The sequence below is a fragment of the Vidua chalybeata genome, chromosome 22 (assembly GCF_026979565.1).
Source record: "Vidua chalybeata isolate OUT-0048 chromosome 22, bVidCha1 merged haplotype, whole genome shotgun sequence".
In the NCBI taxonomy this organism is placed as follows: Eukaryota; Metazoa; Chordata; class Aves; order Passeriformes; family Viduidae; genus Vidua; species Vidua chalybeata.
In genome coordinates, this window is record NC_071551.1 from 6415791 (window position 1) to 6434160 (window position 18370).

At 44.3% G+C, this 18370-nt stretch overlaps 2 protein-coding genes across 3 annotated transcripts in view; one reads left to right on the plus strand and one right to left on the minus strand.

Annotated features, from left to right (window-relative positions):
• Positions 1 to 980: 980 nt before the first annotated feature.
• Positions 981 to 6202, minus strand: CPTP (ceramide-1-phosphate transfer protein). Of its 2 annotated transcripts, none has more exons than XM_053962632.1 (2): positions 6063 to 6202; positions 981 to 3104 (listed from the first exon to the last, which is right to left on the minus strand). In XM_053962632.1, the coding sequence occupies exons 1-2, from the start codon at positions 6185 to 6187 to the stop codon at positions 2606 to 2608; spliced, it is 624 nt and encodes a 207-aa protein (XP_053818607.1). In that variant the 5' UTR covers positions 6188 to 6202; the 3' UTR covers positions 981 to 2605. The 2 variants fall into 2 exon arrangements, with proteins under 2 accessions (XP_053818607.1, XP_053818606.1); XM_053962631.1 differs by having other exon boundaries at positions 3044 to 4253.
• A 98-nt stretch (positions 6203 to 6300) lies between these two features.
• Positions 6301 to 18370, plus strand: part of INTS11 (integrator complex subunit 11) — a 29387-nt gene continuing 17317 nt past the window's right edge. Inside the window, exons 1-8 of the mRNA XM_053962627.1 lie at positions 6301 to 6381; positions 6580 to 6758; positions 8470 to 8567; positions 10189 to 10262; positions 10660 to 10888; positions 12002 to 12100; positions 14126 to 14160; positions 17964 to 18102. Of these exons, the coding sequence (XP_053818602.1) occupies positions 6629 to 6758; positions 8470 to 8567; positions 10189 to 10262; positions 10660 to 10888; positions 12002 to 12100; positions 14126 to 14160; positions 17964 to 18102 (804 nt within the window). The 5' untranslated portion in view covers positions 6301 to 6381; positions 6580 to 6628. The remainder of the gene's footprint in view (positions 6382 to 6579; positions 6759 to 8469; positions 8568 to 10188; positions 10263 to 10659; positions 10889 to 12001; positions 12101 to 14125; positions 14161 to 17963; positions 18103 to 18370) is intronic.

Here is an 18370-nt window from a genome sequence, read left to right on the forward strand (position 1 = left end):
CATTGGCACAGCTGTGGAAATTCGGGTTCCCCTGGGAGAGGGGACAAAACCTGCTCTGATTCTGGTAAATTATTTACACATCAGTCATTTTTATTTCTTTATATTTTAAATTTGAGGTCACCTCATCATGGAAATAACCAAATCTTCCTGAGGGCAGGGCAGGAATTTGCCTGGAGAGGCCATTCCTGGCTCACAAGTCACTCAGCTGTACTGAGATTTTTTTAGGAAGTTGTTGCTGGTTGATCTAATTCCCCCCCCCTCACACTGAGCTGGGATATTATTTTCAGTTAAAAAACTTAAATCCGAGTTGACAGCATGGTAATTTAGGTTTTATTACCGTATTTTTTCTGTCCAGGGTTGGATTTTAGGAGAACTCTGAATGAGAAGTTCAATTTCCTGCATTTTCCACTGTATCAGAAAACTGCTTTTGCTGCCAAAGTGATGCTCCAGGGCTGGAATATTTTCTTTGCAGGAAGAAAAGCAGATGCAGAGACCTAAATACAGGAATCCACCAGCTGCAGCTGTGTTTTCCAGGTATGTTCATACTGATATTTTTTTAAGCATCCTTTCCCTTTACTGGACTATTTAAGTGTCAGCTTTAACTATAAAACTTTAAAAAATAAGTTCTAAACAGAAATTTGGCCAAGTCCATCTTCAATATTAGTAATGGTAATTATAAGTATTAATATTTATTTCCTAAGAGGAATAGTTAGAACGAGTGTGACAAGGGAGAAAAAGTATTTTTCTTGTGGTCATACCATCATTTCTAGAGATCTAAACCCATTTTTTCCCCTTGACACACTTTATTTAATTTATTTGAAGGCATTTAATTCACTGCACAGGTGAAATACCAGCTGGCCTGATCTCCAGGGAAATGAAATATTTTTCCGGGGGGGGAAAAAAAAAAATATCTGAGTGGGTTACACTGTAAATGGTGTTCCTTCCCAACACACCCCCACAAAGGACACTCCTCAAAACCACATTTTTCACATCATTTAATGTCCAGTGAGTCCAGTCCCCGTGAGGTAATAGTGATTTCCTGAATTTTTCAGCGTTACATCAGGCCAAAAAGAGACGAGCAGCCTGCAGGAGTCCCCCAGGTGTCCCTGCAGTCCTGGACTGACCCTGCAGTGCTTTTCCAGCTCCCCAAAATGTAAACCCAGTGAGTTCCCCCAGTAAATCCCCTCTGACATCCCTTGGCTCTTCCAGGAGAAGGCAGAAGCCTCACAAAGCTGTGATTTACAGTACAAGTGTGGATTCCCCCCTCAGAGAGGCAGGAAAACCCTTTTTTGTAGGCATTTAACACACTGATAAAAATAAAAATTACACACGCAAGAACACAACTCGGAAGCAAACAGCTCCAGGCTGGGCCGGACAGAGGGGATTGTGCAGCATAAATGAAATTTTGTGCAAAAATCACGGATTTAACAGGGAAGGGACACGGAGGGAAGGTGCTGCTGGGTGGATCCCTGCTCCAGGAACACTCTTCCCTTCCATCCACCCCCATTTCCTTCAGCTCCCACAAGGACAGGGAAATTTCATTTCCCCAGGGCATTACTCAGCATTAAATGCTGCAGGTGAAGCCCCCAGGTGGGATTTTTTTGTCTAAGCCAAAGTGGCCAGGTGAGCTGCCACGGGGTGTAGGAGAGCTCCAGTTTGTGCTGCCAAATATTGCTGTAAATGCACAGAGCTGGGCTTGAAAAGAAAAATCTCTTCCAGCCTTGCTGGGAATAAAAAAAATAAACCTCTTAGCAGCTCATCCTAATGTGGAGGTGTTTTTTTTTTTTCTACCTGTAGAGCTCTACATAGCTCATCCTAATGTGGAACTTTTTTCCTAACTGTAGAGACGTAAAAAAAAAGAACTGACAGATGTAAAAAAAAAAGAAAAAATGTGTAAAAAAAAAAAAACTATTCTACATTTATAAAGTGGAATAACTTGGCCAACTCCTCAGCTCCAGGCTGGAAAGAAAAAGTGGAAATAACCAAATAATAAATGGACAGAGAACCAGAGGCTTGTGCTTGTGCAAAAATGTTGTTTTCACCCATCAGGGTAGGTCGAGCAGCTTGTGCTGCACAAAGAGCTCCTGCCTGATGCTGAAAACTGGGAATAAAAAAAAAAAAATCAATCCCTTAGCAGCTCAACCTGATGTAGAATTCCTTTTCTAACTGTAGAGATGCAAGAAAAGAACTGACAGATGCTAAAAAAGAACCGGTCCACATTTATAACATGGAATAGTTTTGCCAACTCCTCAGCTCCGGGCTGCAAAAGTGGAAATAACCACGGACAGAGAAGCAGAAACTCGTGCAAAAATGTTGTTTTCAGCAGTCAGGGCAGGTTGAGCAGCTTGTGCTGCACAAAGAGCTCCTAGCTGATGCTGAAAACTGGGAATAAAAAAAAAAATCAATCCCTTAGCAGCTCAACCTGATGTAGAATTCCTTTTCTAACTGTAGAGATGCAAGAAAAGAACTGACAGATGCTAAAAAAGAACCGGTCCACATTTATAACATGGAATAGTTTTGCCAACTCCTCAGCTCCGGGCTGCAAAAGTGGAAATAACCACGGACAGAGAAGCAGAAACTCGTGCAAAAATGTCGTTTTCAGCAGTCAGGGCAGGTCGAGCAGCTTGTGCTCGGCGAAGAGCTCCTGGGTGATGCCGTACACGTCTCCGATGTAGGGGATGGCCTCGCCCAGCATGGCCACGGCCTCCTCGGGCGAGCCCACGTTCATGATCTCCAGGAAGGCATCGCGGGAGGGCAGCGCGCAGAACGCCACGGTGGCCGCCTTGCGGACCACCCAGGGGTGGTGCTGGGCCAGCGAGGCGTTGTAGGCGTCGGTGCAGAGCACGGAGGTGCGCGGCTCCCCGGAGCGCAGCCCCTCGAGGAAGAGCTGCAGCCAGCGCAGGGCGCGGTGCAGCCGCAGCACCGTGCGGCAGCCGGAGTCGGGCCGGGCCCGCAGCGCCGCCGGCCCCGCCGCCAGCTCGTGCTGCACCAGCGACTGCAGCGACACGAAGCGGTGCTGCTGGCGGTGAGCCTCCAGCAGAGACACCTTGGCCACCGCGTCCCGGGAGATGAAGGAGAAGACGGCGCCCAGGCTCTGCAGGAAGCTGAGGGGAAAGGGGGAGGTGGGTTAGGCGGGTGAGGGGTGGGGGAAAAAACCACCCTGAAGGGCGGGAAAACAAAGCCAAAAGCAGCTGAGGGGGGAAACGAGAAGGCAAAAAAGATCTGAGGGGGGAAAAGAGAACCCTGCCAAACCCCTGCCAAAGAAACTGCTGAGGGGTGAAAAGAGAACCCAAAAAGCACCTGAGCGGGGAAAAGAGAACCCAAAAACCACATGAGGGGAGAAAATAGGAAAAAAAATCGGAGAGGTGAAAAGAGAACCCAAAAAGCAAATGAGGGGGGAAATGAGAAGGCAAAAAAGATCTGAGGGGGGGGAAAGAGAACCCTGCCAAACCCCTGCCAAAGAAACTGCTGAGGGGTGAAAAGAGAACCCAAAAAGCACCTGAGGGGGGAAAAGACAACCCTGCCAAACCCCTGCCGAAAAAAAACCCAGCTGAGGGGTGAAAAGAGAAGCCAAAAGCTCCGGAGCAGTGCTGCTGGCGGTGAGCCTCCAGCAGAGCCACCTTGGCCACCGCGTCCCGGGAGATGAAGGAGAAGACGGCGCCCAGGCTCTGCAGGAAGCTGAGGGGAAAGGGGGAGGTGGGTTAGGCGGGTGAGGGGTGGGGGAAAAAACCACCCTGAAGGGCGGGAAAACAAAGCCAAAAGCAGCTGAGGGGGGAAACGAGAAGGCAAAAAAGATCTGAGGGGGGAAAAGAGAACCCTGCCAAACCCCTGCCAAAGAAACTGCTGAGGGGTGAAAAGAGAACCCAAAAAGCACCTGAGCGGGGAAAAGAGAACCCAAAAACCACATGAGGGGAGAAAATAGGAAAAAAAAATCGGAGAGGTGAAAAGAGAACCCAAAAAGCAAATGAGGGGGGAAATGAGAAGGCAAAAAAGATCTGAGGGGGGGGAAAGAGAACCCTGCCAAACCCCTGCCAAAGAAACTGCTGAGGGGTGAAAAGAGAACCCAAAAAGCACCTGAGGGGGGAAAAGACAACCCTGCCAAACCCCTGCCGAAAAAAAACCCAGCTGAGGGGTGAAAAGAGAAGCCAAAAGCTCCGGAGCAGTGCTGCTGGCGGTGAGCCTCCAGCAGAGCCACCTTGGCCACCGCGTCCCGGGAGATGAAGGAGAAGACGGCGCCCAGGCTCTGCAGGAAGCTGAGGGGAAAGGGGGAGGTGGGTTAGGCGGGTGAGGGGTGGGGGGAAAAAACCACCCTGAAGGGCGGGAAAATAAAGCGAAAAGCACCTGAGGGGTGAAAACAGAACCCAAAAAACACTTGAGGGGTGAAAAGAGAACCCAAAAAGCACCTGAGGGGTGAAAAGAGAACCCAAAAAGCACCTGAGGGGGGAAACGAGAAGGCAAAAAAGATCTGAGGGAGGGAAAAGAGAACCCTGCCAAACCCCTGCCAAAGAAACTGCTGAGGGGTGAAAAGAGAACCCAAAAACACCTGAGGGGGGGAAAGAGAAGGCAAAAAACACCTGAGGGGTGAAAAGAGAACCCAAAAAGCACCTGAGGGGGGGGAAAGAGAACCCAAAAACCACATGGGGGGGGGGGGAAAGAGAACCCTGCCAAACCCCTGCCAAAAAAAACCACCTGAGGGGTGAAAAGAGAACCCAAAAAGCACCTGAGGGGGGAAATGAGAAGGCAAAAAAGATCTGAGGGGGGGGAAAGAGAACGCTGCCAAACCCCTGCCAAAGAAACTGCTGAGGGGTGAAAAGAGAACCCAAAAACACCTGAGGGGGGGAAAGAGAAGGCAAAAAACACCTGAGGGGTGAAAACAGAAAAAAAAAAAAAATCCGAGGGGTGAAAAGAGAACCCAAAAAGCACCTGAGGAGGAAACAGAGAAGGCAAAAAAAAAAAAAAACCTGAGGGGGGAAAAGAGAACCCTGCCAAACCCCTGCAAAAAAAACCAGCTGAGGGGTGAAAAGAGAACCCAAAAAACACCTGAGGGGTGAAAAGAGCACCCCAAAAGAACAGCTGAGGGGTGAAAAGAGCACCCAAAAAACCACAAGCACAGAATGTGCTGTGTTGAAAGGGACCTTAAAGCTCCTCCAGTGCCCACGGGCAGGGACACCCTGCACTGTCCCAGGCTGCCCTGAGCTGGCCCGGGACACTGCCAGGGATGGAAAACCCACAGCTCCTCTGGGAAAGCCATCCCAGCACCTCCCCACCCTCCCAGGGAAGAATTCCTTCCCAAAATCCAACCGAAACTCAGTCTCTGTCAGCGTGGATCCGTGCCCCCTTGTCCTGTAAATTGTTCTGTCCCTCTCTCCTGTCAGCTCCAGTGCTGGAAAAGGGCCACAGTGCGTTTAAATGGGTTAAACTGGAGAAACTGCCCTGAACTCCTACAAATACAACAGTGAAAACACGATGTGGCCTAAAGCTCTGTGTGACAGATCTCCCTTAGGAGGCTGCTGGGATTTTTTTTCCGAATGCTGATAGTAAAAGGGTTTTAAAATCACGGGGATTTGGGGAGTTAGGAGGAAAGCCAGGCTTGGTAGGCCCTGGGAAAATACCCTGGGAAAATCTAGGCCTTGTGCTTGCTAGGGCTGCACCTGTGTGACCAGTATATGATAAATAACATCATTGTCAGATGCGATGATTGTTTAGTAATTAAATATAATTACTGCTTAATCGTAAGAATAATCATGAGAAACTGTGGTCAGGGGCTTGAGAAATTCATGCTTGATTTAAGGTCAATGTATACCACAGAACAATATGAGTTTAATAATTAACATGTAAGTTATGTAAGGATAGAATATAAAATACGTTCAGCTCCAAAGCCATGTGGGAGTCAGATTTGGGTCTGTAGCCCTGATTCCCAGAGCTCTTCAATAAAAGCAGCTCCATATAATGGAATTCTGTGATTCTGTGTGTCCCGAACGCTAACAACTCCGCCTTCGCCCCCTGCCCTGTCACTGCAGCCTTCTGCCCGCAGCCGCCCGCGCTCGCTCCCGGGCACTCACCGGATGAGCCCCCGCCAGCCGCTCAGGTAGGGCTCCAGCAGCACCTCCCGCTGCTCCGTCACGCACCTCCGGAAGGCGTCCAGAACCTCCCTGAGGCTGAAGGGGCCCGCGGCCGCCGCCGCCATCGCTCCGCCTCCTCCTCCTCCTCCTCCTCCTCCTCCTTCCGCATCCCGCCCCGCCCGCTCGGCCAATCAGCGCCGCGTCCGTCACCCGCCGCGCCCCGCCGGCCAATCCGCTTCGCGTGCGTCATTGCGGCTCGGCCAATCCGCGCGGGGCGGCGCAGGCGCGGAGGAGGCGCCGGGTGTGCGTCCGGGCCTGGGTGAGTTTGCGGGGTTTTGTGTGGTTTTATGTAATTTTTTTTGGGTGGTTTTGTGCTTTTTTTTTTTGTTTGTTTTTGTGCGTTCCTACCCGTGTTTCCCCGGCTCGCAGCAGCGGTGGTGGATATCGCCGCCAAGCGGGGCCGCTTTCCCACAGGTTGCTGTTTATCGCCTCACGCGTGTTGTGTGTCTCGCCTCAGGAGAAAGTTTGGTCTCTGCTCGAGTTTCGGATCCTGGAAAACAATTGAAATGGCGCCTGTAAAACCAGCGAAATCCTCTCTTGTTGTGCCCCCGCGGGTCTGCTCCTGGAGTGATTTCCTGTGCGGGTTTGGGACCTGGAGCGGGGTGAAAATGCCTGAGATCAAAGTCACCCCCTTGGGTAAGTCCGGCCTAAAATCGCCTTGAAATACAAACGCTGAAAACCTGGGGGGGTTTGGAATGCAGGGTAATACTTGGAATTTCTGATCTCATTCCTGTCAGCTCTCTGCCCTCCCTTGTTTGTTTTTTTTTTTTTTTTTTTTTCCAGTGACAGTTATAGCTATTTGAATTAATTAATCAGGATTAATGAAGGTACTGTGGCATTGTGGTGGAGCATTAACTCGCTCCAGTGCTAAAGAACCACAGGAAGAAAATATTTCTCGTTTTGCCCTGTTTAATGCTTTTTAAATGGGTTTTGTAGTGAGAGGGCAGAGGATGTGCTGAGCAGCAATCTGCTTTATCCTCGTGGATAATTTTCAGCCTTGGTCCGGGTTTAATTAACGAAGCTTAACGAGAGCAAAGCAGCTGGAAAAGGAGTTCTGATCCTTGCCAGATAAAGGATTCTTCTCTCTTCTTTGAAACTGCAATTGCAGGAAGTTTGTGCAGACTTTACCTGCTTTTTATTTTCCTGAAAGAATTGCAGCTTTTCTCAGAGCTGTTTTACCAGTGTCTTACTGGTGTTTTACTGGTATTTTGCTAATCTTTTATTGGTATTTTGCTGACGTTTTATTGATATTTTACTGGTGTTTTGCTGATACTTTGCTGGTGTTTTATTGATGTTTTGCTGGTAATTTGCTGGTGGTGTTTTATTGGAATTTTGCTGGGTTTTTTTTTTTGTTTGTTTTTTGTTTTTTTTTTTTTTTTGCTGGTGGTGTTTTGCTGATATTTTCCTGGTGTTTTATTTGGGTTTTGTTGGTGTTTTATTGGTATTTTGCTGGTGGTGTTTTATTGGTGTTTTGCCCACGTTTTACTGATATTTTACTGATATTTTCCGGGTGTTTTATTGGTATTTTGCTGGTGGTGTTTTATTGGTATTTGGCCAATATTTTGCTGGTATTTCGTGATGTTTTCCTGGTGTTTTGTGATGTTATCCTGGTGTTTCCTGGTGTTTTCCTGGTGTTTTGTGATGTTATCCTGGTGTTTTCCTGGTGTTTTGTGATGTTTTCCTGCTGTTTCCTGGTGTTTTGTGATGTTTCCCTGCTGTTTCCTGGTGTTTTGTGATGTTTTCCTGCTGTTTCCTGGTGTTTTGTGATGTTTTCACGCTGTTTCCTGGTGTTTTGTGATGTTTTCACGCTGTTTCCTGGTGTTTTCCTGGTGTTTTGTGATGTTTTCCTGCTGTTTCCTGGTGTTTTCCTGGTGTTTTGTGATGTTTTCCTGCTGTTTCCTGGTGGTTTGTGATGTTTTCACGCTGTTTCCTGGTGTTTTCCTGGTGTTTTGTGATGTTTTCCTGCTGTTTCCTGGTGTTTTGTGATGTTTTCCTGCTGTTTCCTGGTGTTTTCCGATGTTTTCCTGCTGTTTCCTGGTGTTTTCCGATGTTTTCCTGCTGTTTCCTGGTGTTTTGTGATGTTTTCCTGCTGTTTCCTGGTGTTTTGTGATGTTTTCATGCTGTTTCCTGGTGTTTTGTGATGTTTTCCTGCTGTTTCCTGGTGTTTTGTGATGTTTTCATGCTGTTTCCTGGTGTTTTCCTGGTGTTTTGTGATGTTTTCCTGCTGTTTCCTGGTGTTTTGTGATGTTTTCCTGCTGTTTCCTGGTGTTTTGTGATGTTTTCCTGCTGTTTCCTGGTGTTTTCCTGGTGTTTCCCTGCTGTTTCCTGCTGTTTTCCTGGTGTCCAGGCGCTGGGCAGGACGTGGGCAGGAGCTGCATCCTGGTGTCCATCGCTGGCAAGAACGTCATGCTGGACTGTGGCATGCACATGGGCTACAACGATGATGTGAGTGTCCCCTCCTGTCCCACCTGCATTTCTGGGCTCCTCCATCAGCCCCTGCTGGAGCTGGACCGTGCCAGAGCTGCTCTTTCCCCTTCAAAAACCTCCCTTCTCCTCAAGTATTCCATGAAATGTCAGCCCTCCTTCCCCTGGCTTGTGGGCTTGGGGGAAATGTTTATTAATGCAGCTGCAAATGCTCCATTCCAGGTGGGTTTGGACTCCCTGGGTTTCCTGTGAGCAGGAATCCTGTCCTTAGCTTTGGGGCAGCTCATTCCAGGTGGGATCCTCAGCAGGGACAGAGAAGGAAACTCCTGATTTTGGCTTCCCTGACACAGCAGGAAAGGAATGGTGGCACAAATATTCTGTAGGATTTAGTTCAAGCAGCAAATGTGCTGTGACAGGAAAGCTTTTGGGGCTTCGTGCCTCAGAGCCAGGATGTGTTCAGCACCCATTTTACTTGGGAGAGAAAATAATTTATTTGTGAAAGGGTCAGTTCTCTGTCTGTCCCCTCATTTCTGCCTCTCCCTGCACTCAAAAGCTGCTGGTGCTGCCTGGAGAGGGCTCAGCACATTCCCCATATCCCATTCCCTCCATTTTTTGTGGGATCAGTGGTGCTGGTGTTGGTGGAAGGAGCTCAGCACATTCCCAGTGTCCCATTCCTTCAATTTTTTGTGGGATCAGTGGTGCTGGTGCTGCCTGGAGAGAGCTCAGCACATTCCCAGTGTCCCATTCCTTCCATTTTTTGTTGGATCAGTGATGCTGGTGCTGCCTGGAGTGAGCTCAGCACATTCCCAGTGTCCCACTGTCCCATTCCCTCTCTGTTTTTTTTTGGGATCACTGTTGCTGGTGCTGCTTGGAGAGGGCTCAGTACATTCCCAATATCCCATTCCCTCCATTTTTTGTGGGATCAGTGATGCTGGTGCTGCCTGGAGAGAGCTCAGCACATTCCCAGTGTCCCATTCCTTCCATTTTTGTGGGATCAGTGATGCTGGTGCTGCCTGGAGAGAGCTCAGCACATTCCCAGTGTCCCATTCCCTCCATTTTTTGTGGGATATTAATTAAAATTAAATTAAATTTAAATTAAAAATACAGCTAAGGAATCAAGGGGTTAAATTAAAAATACACCTCAGAAATCAAGGGGTTAAGTTAAAAATACATCTCAGAAATCAAGGGGTTAAATTAAATTTAAAATACAGCTAATGAATACAGCTGGTGCTGCCTGGAGAGAGCTCAGCACATTCCCAGTGTCCCATTCCCTCCATTTTTTGTTGGATCACTGATGCTGGTGCTGCTTGGAGAGGGCTCAGCACATTCCCAATATCCCATTCCCTCCATTTTTTGTGGGATCACTGATGCTGGTGCTGCCTGGAGAGAGCTCAGCACATTCCCAGTGTCCCAATATCCCTTTCCCTCCATTTTTTGTTGGATCACTGATGTTGGTGCTGCCTGGAGAGGGCTCAGCACATTCCCAATATCCCATTCCCTCCATTTTTTGTGGGATCAGTGATGCTGGTGCTGCCTGGAGAGGGCTCAGCACATTCCCAGTGTCCCACTGACCCATTCCCTCCATGTTTTTTGGGATCACTGATACATTCCTGACGGGTTGCCTGTTCTCCCATGGCTGCAGAGGCGCTTCCCTGACTTCTCCTACATCACCCAGAACGGAAGGCTGACTGATTTCCTGGACTGTGTCATCATCAGGTGAGCCTCCTTCCTTGTCCCAGCTCCTTGGGTGCTGTCCCTGCCATCCCAAACACTTCCCAAGCCCATCCCTCCTGTTGGAGCTGCTTTTTCCACATCCTGCACGGCTGGAAAATGCCAACCCAACCCACCTGTGGCTGCACTCTCAGAGAGGGACACGAGCTGTGGGTTAGATTTGTAGTTAGAAAAGCAGCTTTATTTGTAGCTTTAATATCTCCTTTAAATAGTATATTAATGGGTTATAGCACAGTGATAATAAAGAAATCATTCAGCCTCTGAGCTCGAGTTACACATCAGCATTTCTTCCCACCAGCTTTCACCTGCATTTACAATACTAACACAACCAATGTGGATTTTTTTGGGTTTTTTTGTTTTTTTTTTTTGTTTATTTTCGCAGCCACTTCCACCTGGACCACTGTGGGGCTCTGCCCTACTTCAGTGAGATGGTGGGCTATGACGGCCCCATCTACATGACCCACCCCACCAAGGCCATCTGCCCCATCCTGCTGGAGGACTACAGGAAGATCACCGTGGACAAGAAGGGGGAAACCAACTTCTTCACCTCGCAGATGATCAAAGACTGCATGAAGAAGGTGGTGGCCGTGCACCTCCACCAGACAGTGCAGGTCAGGGGCTTGGGAATCAAGGGGTTAAGTTAGAAATACACCTCAGAAATCAAGGGGTTAAGTTAGAAATACAGCTAAGGATTCAAGGGGTTAAATTAAAAATACAGCTACGGAATCAAGGGGTTAAGTTAAAAATACACCTCAGAAATCAAGGGGTTAAGTTAAAAATACACCTCAGAAATCAAGGGGTTAAGTTAAAAATACACCTCAGAAATCAAGGGGTTAAATTAAAAATACAGCTACGGAATCAAGGGGTTAAATTAAATTTAAAACACAGCTAATGAATCAAGGCGTTAAATTAAAAATACACCTAAGGAATCAAGGGGTTAAATTAAAAATACACCTCAGAAATCAAGGGGTTAAGTTAGAAATACAGCTACGGAATCAAGGGGTTAAATTAAAAATATACTTAATTAATCAAGGGGTTAAATTAAAAATACAGCTACGGAATCAAGGGGTTAAATTAAAAATACACCTAATTAATCAAGGGGATAAGTTAAATTTAAAATACAGCTAATGAATCAAGGGGTTAAGTTAAAATACAGCTAAGGAAACAAGGGGTTAAATTAAAAGTACAGCTAAGGAATCAAGGGGTTAAGTTAGAAATACAGCTACGGAATCAAGGGGTTAAATTAAAAATACAATTAATGAATCAAGGGGTTAAATTAAAAACATAACTAATGAATCAAGGGGATTAAATTAAAAATACAGCTAATGAATGAAGGGATTAAGTTAAAAATACAGCTAATGAATCAAGGGGTTAAGTTAAAATACAGCTAAGGAATCAAGGGGTTAAATTAAATTTAAAATACAGCTAATGAATCAAGGGATTAAGTTAAAATACAGCTAAGGAAACAAGGGGTTAAATTAAAATTAATGATCGAATTAATAATAATTATTTATCCACATTTGATCAATAATTTAGTCGAATAATTGTAATTTATAATTAATAATAATTATAAAATTAATTATGATCATTATAATGACGTATTTATCCACATTTGGACAAGATGATGACAATAATTATAATTAATAACAATAATGATAGAGTGTATGGTGTTAATTACAATCTCGACGATTGGGCAGTAATTAATTGTAATAATTGGTGGGCAGGTGGATGAGGAGCTGGAGATCAAGGCTTACTACGCGGGGCACGTGCTGGGGGCTGCCATGTTCCACATCAAGGTGGGCTGCGAGTCCGTGGTGTACACGGTGAGTAGGGATTGCTCCAGGGAGTGCCCTTCCCTCAGCTCCCGGTGCCGAACAGCCCAGAATAACCCCGACATCCCAGAATATCCATAATGTCACAGGAACCCCAGAATAACCCCGACATCCCAGAATATCCATAATGTCACAGGAACCCCAGAATAACCCCGACATCCCAGAATATCCGTAATGTCACAGGAACCCCAGAATAACCCCGACATCCCAGAATATCCATAATGTCACAGGAACCCCAGAATAACCCCGACATCCCAGAATATCCATAATGTCACAGGAACCCCAGAATAACCCCGACATCCCAGAATATCCCGAAATGTCACAGGAACCCCAGAATAACCCCGACATCCCAGAATATCCATAATGTCACAGGAACGCGCGGCAGAGATATTGTGTTGTATATGTCTATGTGATATACGTGGTTATATTATGGTTATATTTGTGTTCGTGTTGTTTAGATAAATGATAGATCATAGATAAATGTAATATACGGATTTTGTATATTTCATGTGTGTCTTTAAATTTATATATATTACATAAGATGTATTATGTATCTTATATAATATGTATTATATCTTATATAAGATGCATTACATATCTTATATAATGTGTATTATATATTATATAAGATGTATTATATACCTTATATAATGTGTATTATATATTATATAAGATGTATTACATACCTTATATAATGTGTATTATATCTTATATAAGATGTATTATATACCTTATATAATATGTATTATATATTATATAAGATGTATTATATATCTTATGTAATGTGTACTATATCTTATATAATATGTATTATATACCTTATATAAGATGTATTATATATTATATAATATGTATTATATATTATATAAGATGTATTATATAATATATCTTATATAAGTTGTATTATATATTATATAATACGTAATATATATACATAAAATAGATTAAATAATAATTTATTTAATACATAATATATACATATATATTATAAAATATATTATTTAATACATAATATACACATAACATATATTATATAATATATAATGCATCATGTATAATATAAGTAATATATAAATATATAAATATATATAATAATATAATTTATAAAAATATATAATATAATGTATTTTATAATATTATGTGTTATATATTGTATTAATATTATATATAATTATTCTATATCTAATTATATAATATTTTATATATTATGTATTACATAATACATATTGTGTATTATATAATATATATTATGTAATATATATTATATGTTATACTATATTTTTATGTATAATATATACTAATATAAAATATACATAGAATATAAAATATATTGTATATTATATATGAGATATATTTATTATATGAATAATAGAAATATATATTATAGATATATTTTATATTTTATGTATATTTATATTTACATATTTTCTATATTAATTATATTATATTATATTATATTGTATTATATTATATTATATTATGATATAAATAAAATATTATAAATCTATTTTATACATAGTATATATTTAATATATATTTTTATATATGATACATTAGATAAATCTATAAAATATATGTAATATCTATTACATAATAGTATAGTGTATATATAATATATATTATGTAAGTAATATATTATAAATATATTACAAAATATATAATACTCTATATATTTTATATATTACATATTATATATACTGTCATATAAAATATAGATTATATTTTACATATGTTGTTATATATATTTTATTTATATATGTATGATATATTTTCTATATTATATTTATACATTATTATATATAAATATATTTATTTTATACATTTGAGCTTCCATTGGAGGCTCAAAATAATCTCTTACATATATATTTTTATTTATATATGTATGATGTATTTTCTATATTATATTTATACATTATTATATAAAAATATATTTATTTTATACATTTGAGCCTCTGTTGGAGGCTCCAAATGATCTCAAAGCAAAACCAGCAAATCTCCCTGGTTCTCTCCCCGCAGGGTGATTATAACATGACACCTGACAGACACCTGGGGTGAGTAAAAGCTGAATTTCTGGGACTTCTGGGGATTTCTCACTGCCAGGTCCCAGCACAGCTCCTGTTAATTGCAGGGGCTCATCAGCTTTAATTATTTGGAATATTTAATGATGTCTCTGCTGGAAATAAAAATGCAATTTTGAATAGTGGGAGTGAAGATATTTACCTTAAACCTGCCTGATAGGCCTTGATGCAATCTGAATATTCACATTAATTCATTTTTAACAGATTAATTCATTTTTAATCGATTAATTTATTTTTAGGGCTGTGTCCTCGTTGGACTTCACTGTTTGCAATGGTTTTTTCTTGGTGTTTTTTACTTTCTAAGAGATTATTAATCACAAACTTCAAGTGTTAGAATATTATAAATCTCTCATAGATGTATTTTCACTGGCATATATGAGAGATTTTTTACATCCCTGCTATTCAGGTGAATATTTTAATGCATTTAAAACTGGATACATTTAATAATGCATTTAAACTGGATAAATGTTGCTTTTTGAGCTCTGTAACTTCAATTTTGAGCTGGATTAATTTAAACAGAGCTACCACGGAATTCCAGAGGTATTATGGGATTTATTCCCATTTCCTTTATTTATTATATTCCTTTATTTATTTTCCTTTATTATTTTCCTGTATTTATTTATTCCCATTTCCACTTTACTCCCATTTCCTGTGGACACAGTGCCATTCCCCAATCCAGCTTGGAGATTTTCAGATTAAAAACTCCAGAAACCATTTCCTGCTGTGATCTTTGAATTTTAATGCATTTAAAACTGGTAATAAACTGGATAAATACTGCTTTTTGAGCTCTATAATTTCCATTTTGAGCTGGATTAATTTAAATTAAGCAACCACAGCATTCCCAAAGCACACTTTGTTCCCATTTCCACTTTATTCCCATTTCCTGTGGACACGGTGCCATTCTCCAATCCAGCTTGGAGATTTTTGGATGAAAAAGGCCAGAACCCATTTCCTGCTGTGATCTTTGAGTTTTAATGCATTTAAACCTGGTCATAAACTGGATAAATACTGCTTTTTGAGCTCTGTAATTTCAATTTTGAGCTGGATTAATTGAAGCAAAGCTCAGCATTCCAAAGGCACGCTTTACTCCTGTGGCCACAGTGCCATTCCCCAGTCCAGAGATTTCCAGCTGGGCTGGAGATTTTGAGATGGGTTTGGAGATTTTGAGATGGATTTGGAGATTTTGAGATGGGTTTGGAGATTTTGAGATGGGTTTGGAGATTTTGGGATGGGTTTGGAGATTTTGAGATGGATTTGGAGATTTTGAGATGGGTTTGGAGATTTTGAGATGGATTTGGAGATTTTGAGATGGATTTGGAGATTTTGAGATGGATTTGGAGATTTTGAGATGGGTTTGGAGATTTTGAGATGGATTTGGAGATTTTGAGATGGGTTTGGAGATTTTGAGATGGATTTGGAGATTTTGAGATGGATTTGGAGATTTTGAGATGGGTTTGGAGATTTTGGGATGGATTTGGAGATTTTGAGATGGATTTGGAGATTTTGAGATGGGTTTGGAGATTTTGAGATGGGTTTGGAGATTTTGAGATGGATTTGGAGATTTTGAGATGGGTTTGGAGATTTTGAGATGGATTTGGAGATTTTGAGATGGGTTTGGAGATTTTGAGATGGGTTTGGAGATGATTCCACAATGGGTTGCAGATTCCCAGCTGCATTAGAGGTTTTGAGCGGGGTTGCAGATTCCCAGCAGGGTCACAGATTTTGAGCTGGGTTGCAGATTTTGAGATGGGTTCCAGGTTCCCAGCGGGGTTGCAGATTCCCAGCTGGATTAGAGATTCCCAGCTGGGTTGCAGATTTTGAGCTGGATTGCAGATTCTCAGCTGGGTTGCAGATTTTGAGATGGGTCGCAGGTTCCCAGCTGGATTAGAGATTCCCAGTGGGGTTGCAGATTTTGAGATGGATCGCAGATTCTCAGCTGGGTTGCAGATTTTGAGATGGATCGCAGATTTTGAGCTGGGTTGCAGATTCTCAGCTGGGTTGCAGATTCTCAGCTGGGTTGCAGGTTCTGGGTTGCAGGTTCTGAGCTGCAGGTTCTGGGTTGCAGATTCTGGGTTGCAGATTCTGGGTCGCAGGTTCTGGGTTGCAGGTTCTGGGTTGCAGGTTCTGGGTTGCAGGTTCTGAGCTGGGTCGCAGGTTCTGGGTCGCAGGTTCTGGGTTGCAGGTTCTGGGTTGCAGGTTCTGAGCTGGGTTGCAGGTTCTGAGCTGGGTCGCAGATTCTGGGTCGCAGGTTCTGGGTTGCAGGTTCTGGGTCGCAGGTTCTGGGTTGCAGGCTCTGGGTCGCAGATTCTGGGTTGCAGGTTCTGAGCTGCAGATTCTGGGTCGCAGGTTCTGGGTTGCAGATTCTGGGTTGCAGGTTCTGAGCTGCAGATTCTGGGTCGCAGGTTCTGGGTTGCAGGCTCTGGGTCGCAGGTTCTGGGTCGCAGATTCTGGGTTGCAGGTTCTGAGCTGCAGATTCTGGGTCGCAGGTTCTGGGTTGCAGATTCTGGGTCGCAGATTCTGGGTTGCAGATTCTGGGTCGCAGGTTCTGGGTTGCAGATTCTGGGTCGCAGGCTCTGGGTCGCAGGTTCTGGGTCGCAGATTCTGGGTCGCAGGTTCTGGGTTGCAGATTCTGGGTTGCAGGTTCTGAGCTGCAGATTCTGGGTCGCAGGTTCTGGGTTGCAGGCTCTGGGTCGCAGGTTCTGGGTCGCAGATTCTGGGTTGCAGGTTCTGAGCTGCAGATTCTGGGTCGCAGGTTCTGGGTCGCAGGTTCTGGGTCGCAGGTTCTGGGTCGCAGATTCTGGGTCGCAGGTTCTGGGTCGCAGGTTCTGGGTCGCAGGTTCTGGGTCGCAGGTTCTGGGTCGCAGATTCTGGGTCGCAGGTTCTGGGTCGCAGGTTCTGGGTCGCAGGTTCTGGGTCGCAGGTTCTGGGTCGCAGGTTCTGGGTTGCAGGTTCTGGGTCGCAGATTCTGGGTCGCAGATTCTGGGTCACAGATTCTGGGTCGCAGATTCTGGGTCGCAGATTCTGGGTCGCAGGTTCTGGGTCGCAGGTTCTGGGTTGCAGATTCTGGGTCACAGATTCTGGGTCACAGGTTCTGGGTCGCAGGTTCTGGGTCGCAGGTTCTGGGTCGCAGGTTCTGGGTTGCAAGTTCTGGGTTGCAGGTTCTGGGTCGCAGGTTCTGGGTCGCAGATTCTGGGTTGCAGATTCTGGGTCGCAGGTTCTGAGTTGCAGGTTCTGGGTCGCAGATTCTGGGTCGCAGATTCTGGGTCGCAGGTTCTGGGTCGCAGGTTCTGGGTCGCAGGTTCTGGGTTGCAGGTTCTGGGTCGCAGGCTCTGGGTCGCAGGTTCTGGGTCGCAGGTTCTGGGTCGCAGATTCTGGGTTGCAGATTCTGGGTTGCAGATTCTGGGTCGCAGATTCTGGGTCGCAGATTCTGGGTCGCAGATTCTGGGTCGCAGATTCTGGGTCGCAGATTCTGGGTCGCAGATTCTGGGTTGCAGATTCTGGGTTGCAGATTCTGGGTCGCAGATTCTGGGTCGCAGGTTCTGGGTCGCAGGTTCTGGGTCGCAGGCTCTGGGTCGCAGGTTCTGGGTCGCAGATTCTGGGTTGCAGATTCTGGGTTGCAGATTCTGGGTCGCAGATTCTGAGCTGGGTTGCAGATTCTGAGCTGGGTCGCAGGTTCTGGGTCGCAGGTTCTGGGTCGCAGGTTCTGGGTTGAGATTCTCCCAGCTGAGGCAGCCGGGGCCGTTCCCCGCGGTGACCCGGCGCCGTTCCGTGCCCAGGGCCGCCTGGATCGACAAGTGCCGCCCGGATCTGCTGATCACCGAGTCCACCTACGCCACCACCATCCGCGACTCCAAGCGCTGCCGGGAGAGGGATTTCCTCAAGAAAGTCCACGAGACCGTGGAGAGAGGAGGGAAGGTACAGCGCGCCCTCAGAAACATCCCAGTACAGCCCAAAACGTCTCCAAATATCCCAAAACAGCCCAAAATAGCCCAGGATAGCCCAAAACAGCCCAGAATAGCCCAAAACGTCCCAGAATGTGCCAAAATGTCCCCAAATATCCCAAAATATCCCAAAACATCCCAGAATATCCCAAAACGTCCCCAAATATCCCAAAATGTCCCAAAATATCCCAGAATATCCCAAAATGTCCCAAAACATCCCCGAATATCCCCAAATATCCCAG

Coding starts and splice junctions, on each gene's coding strand:
- CPTP (XM_053962631.1), bottom strand. CDS start 6,187: ATGGCGGCGGCGGCCGCGGGCCCCTTCAGCCTCAGGGAGGTTCTGGAC. Junction 4,254..6,062: donor GGCTGGCGGGGGCTCATCCG/GTGAGTGCCCGG, acceptor CTTTCCCCTCAG/CTTCCTGCAGAGCCTGGGCG.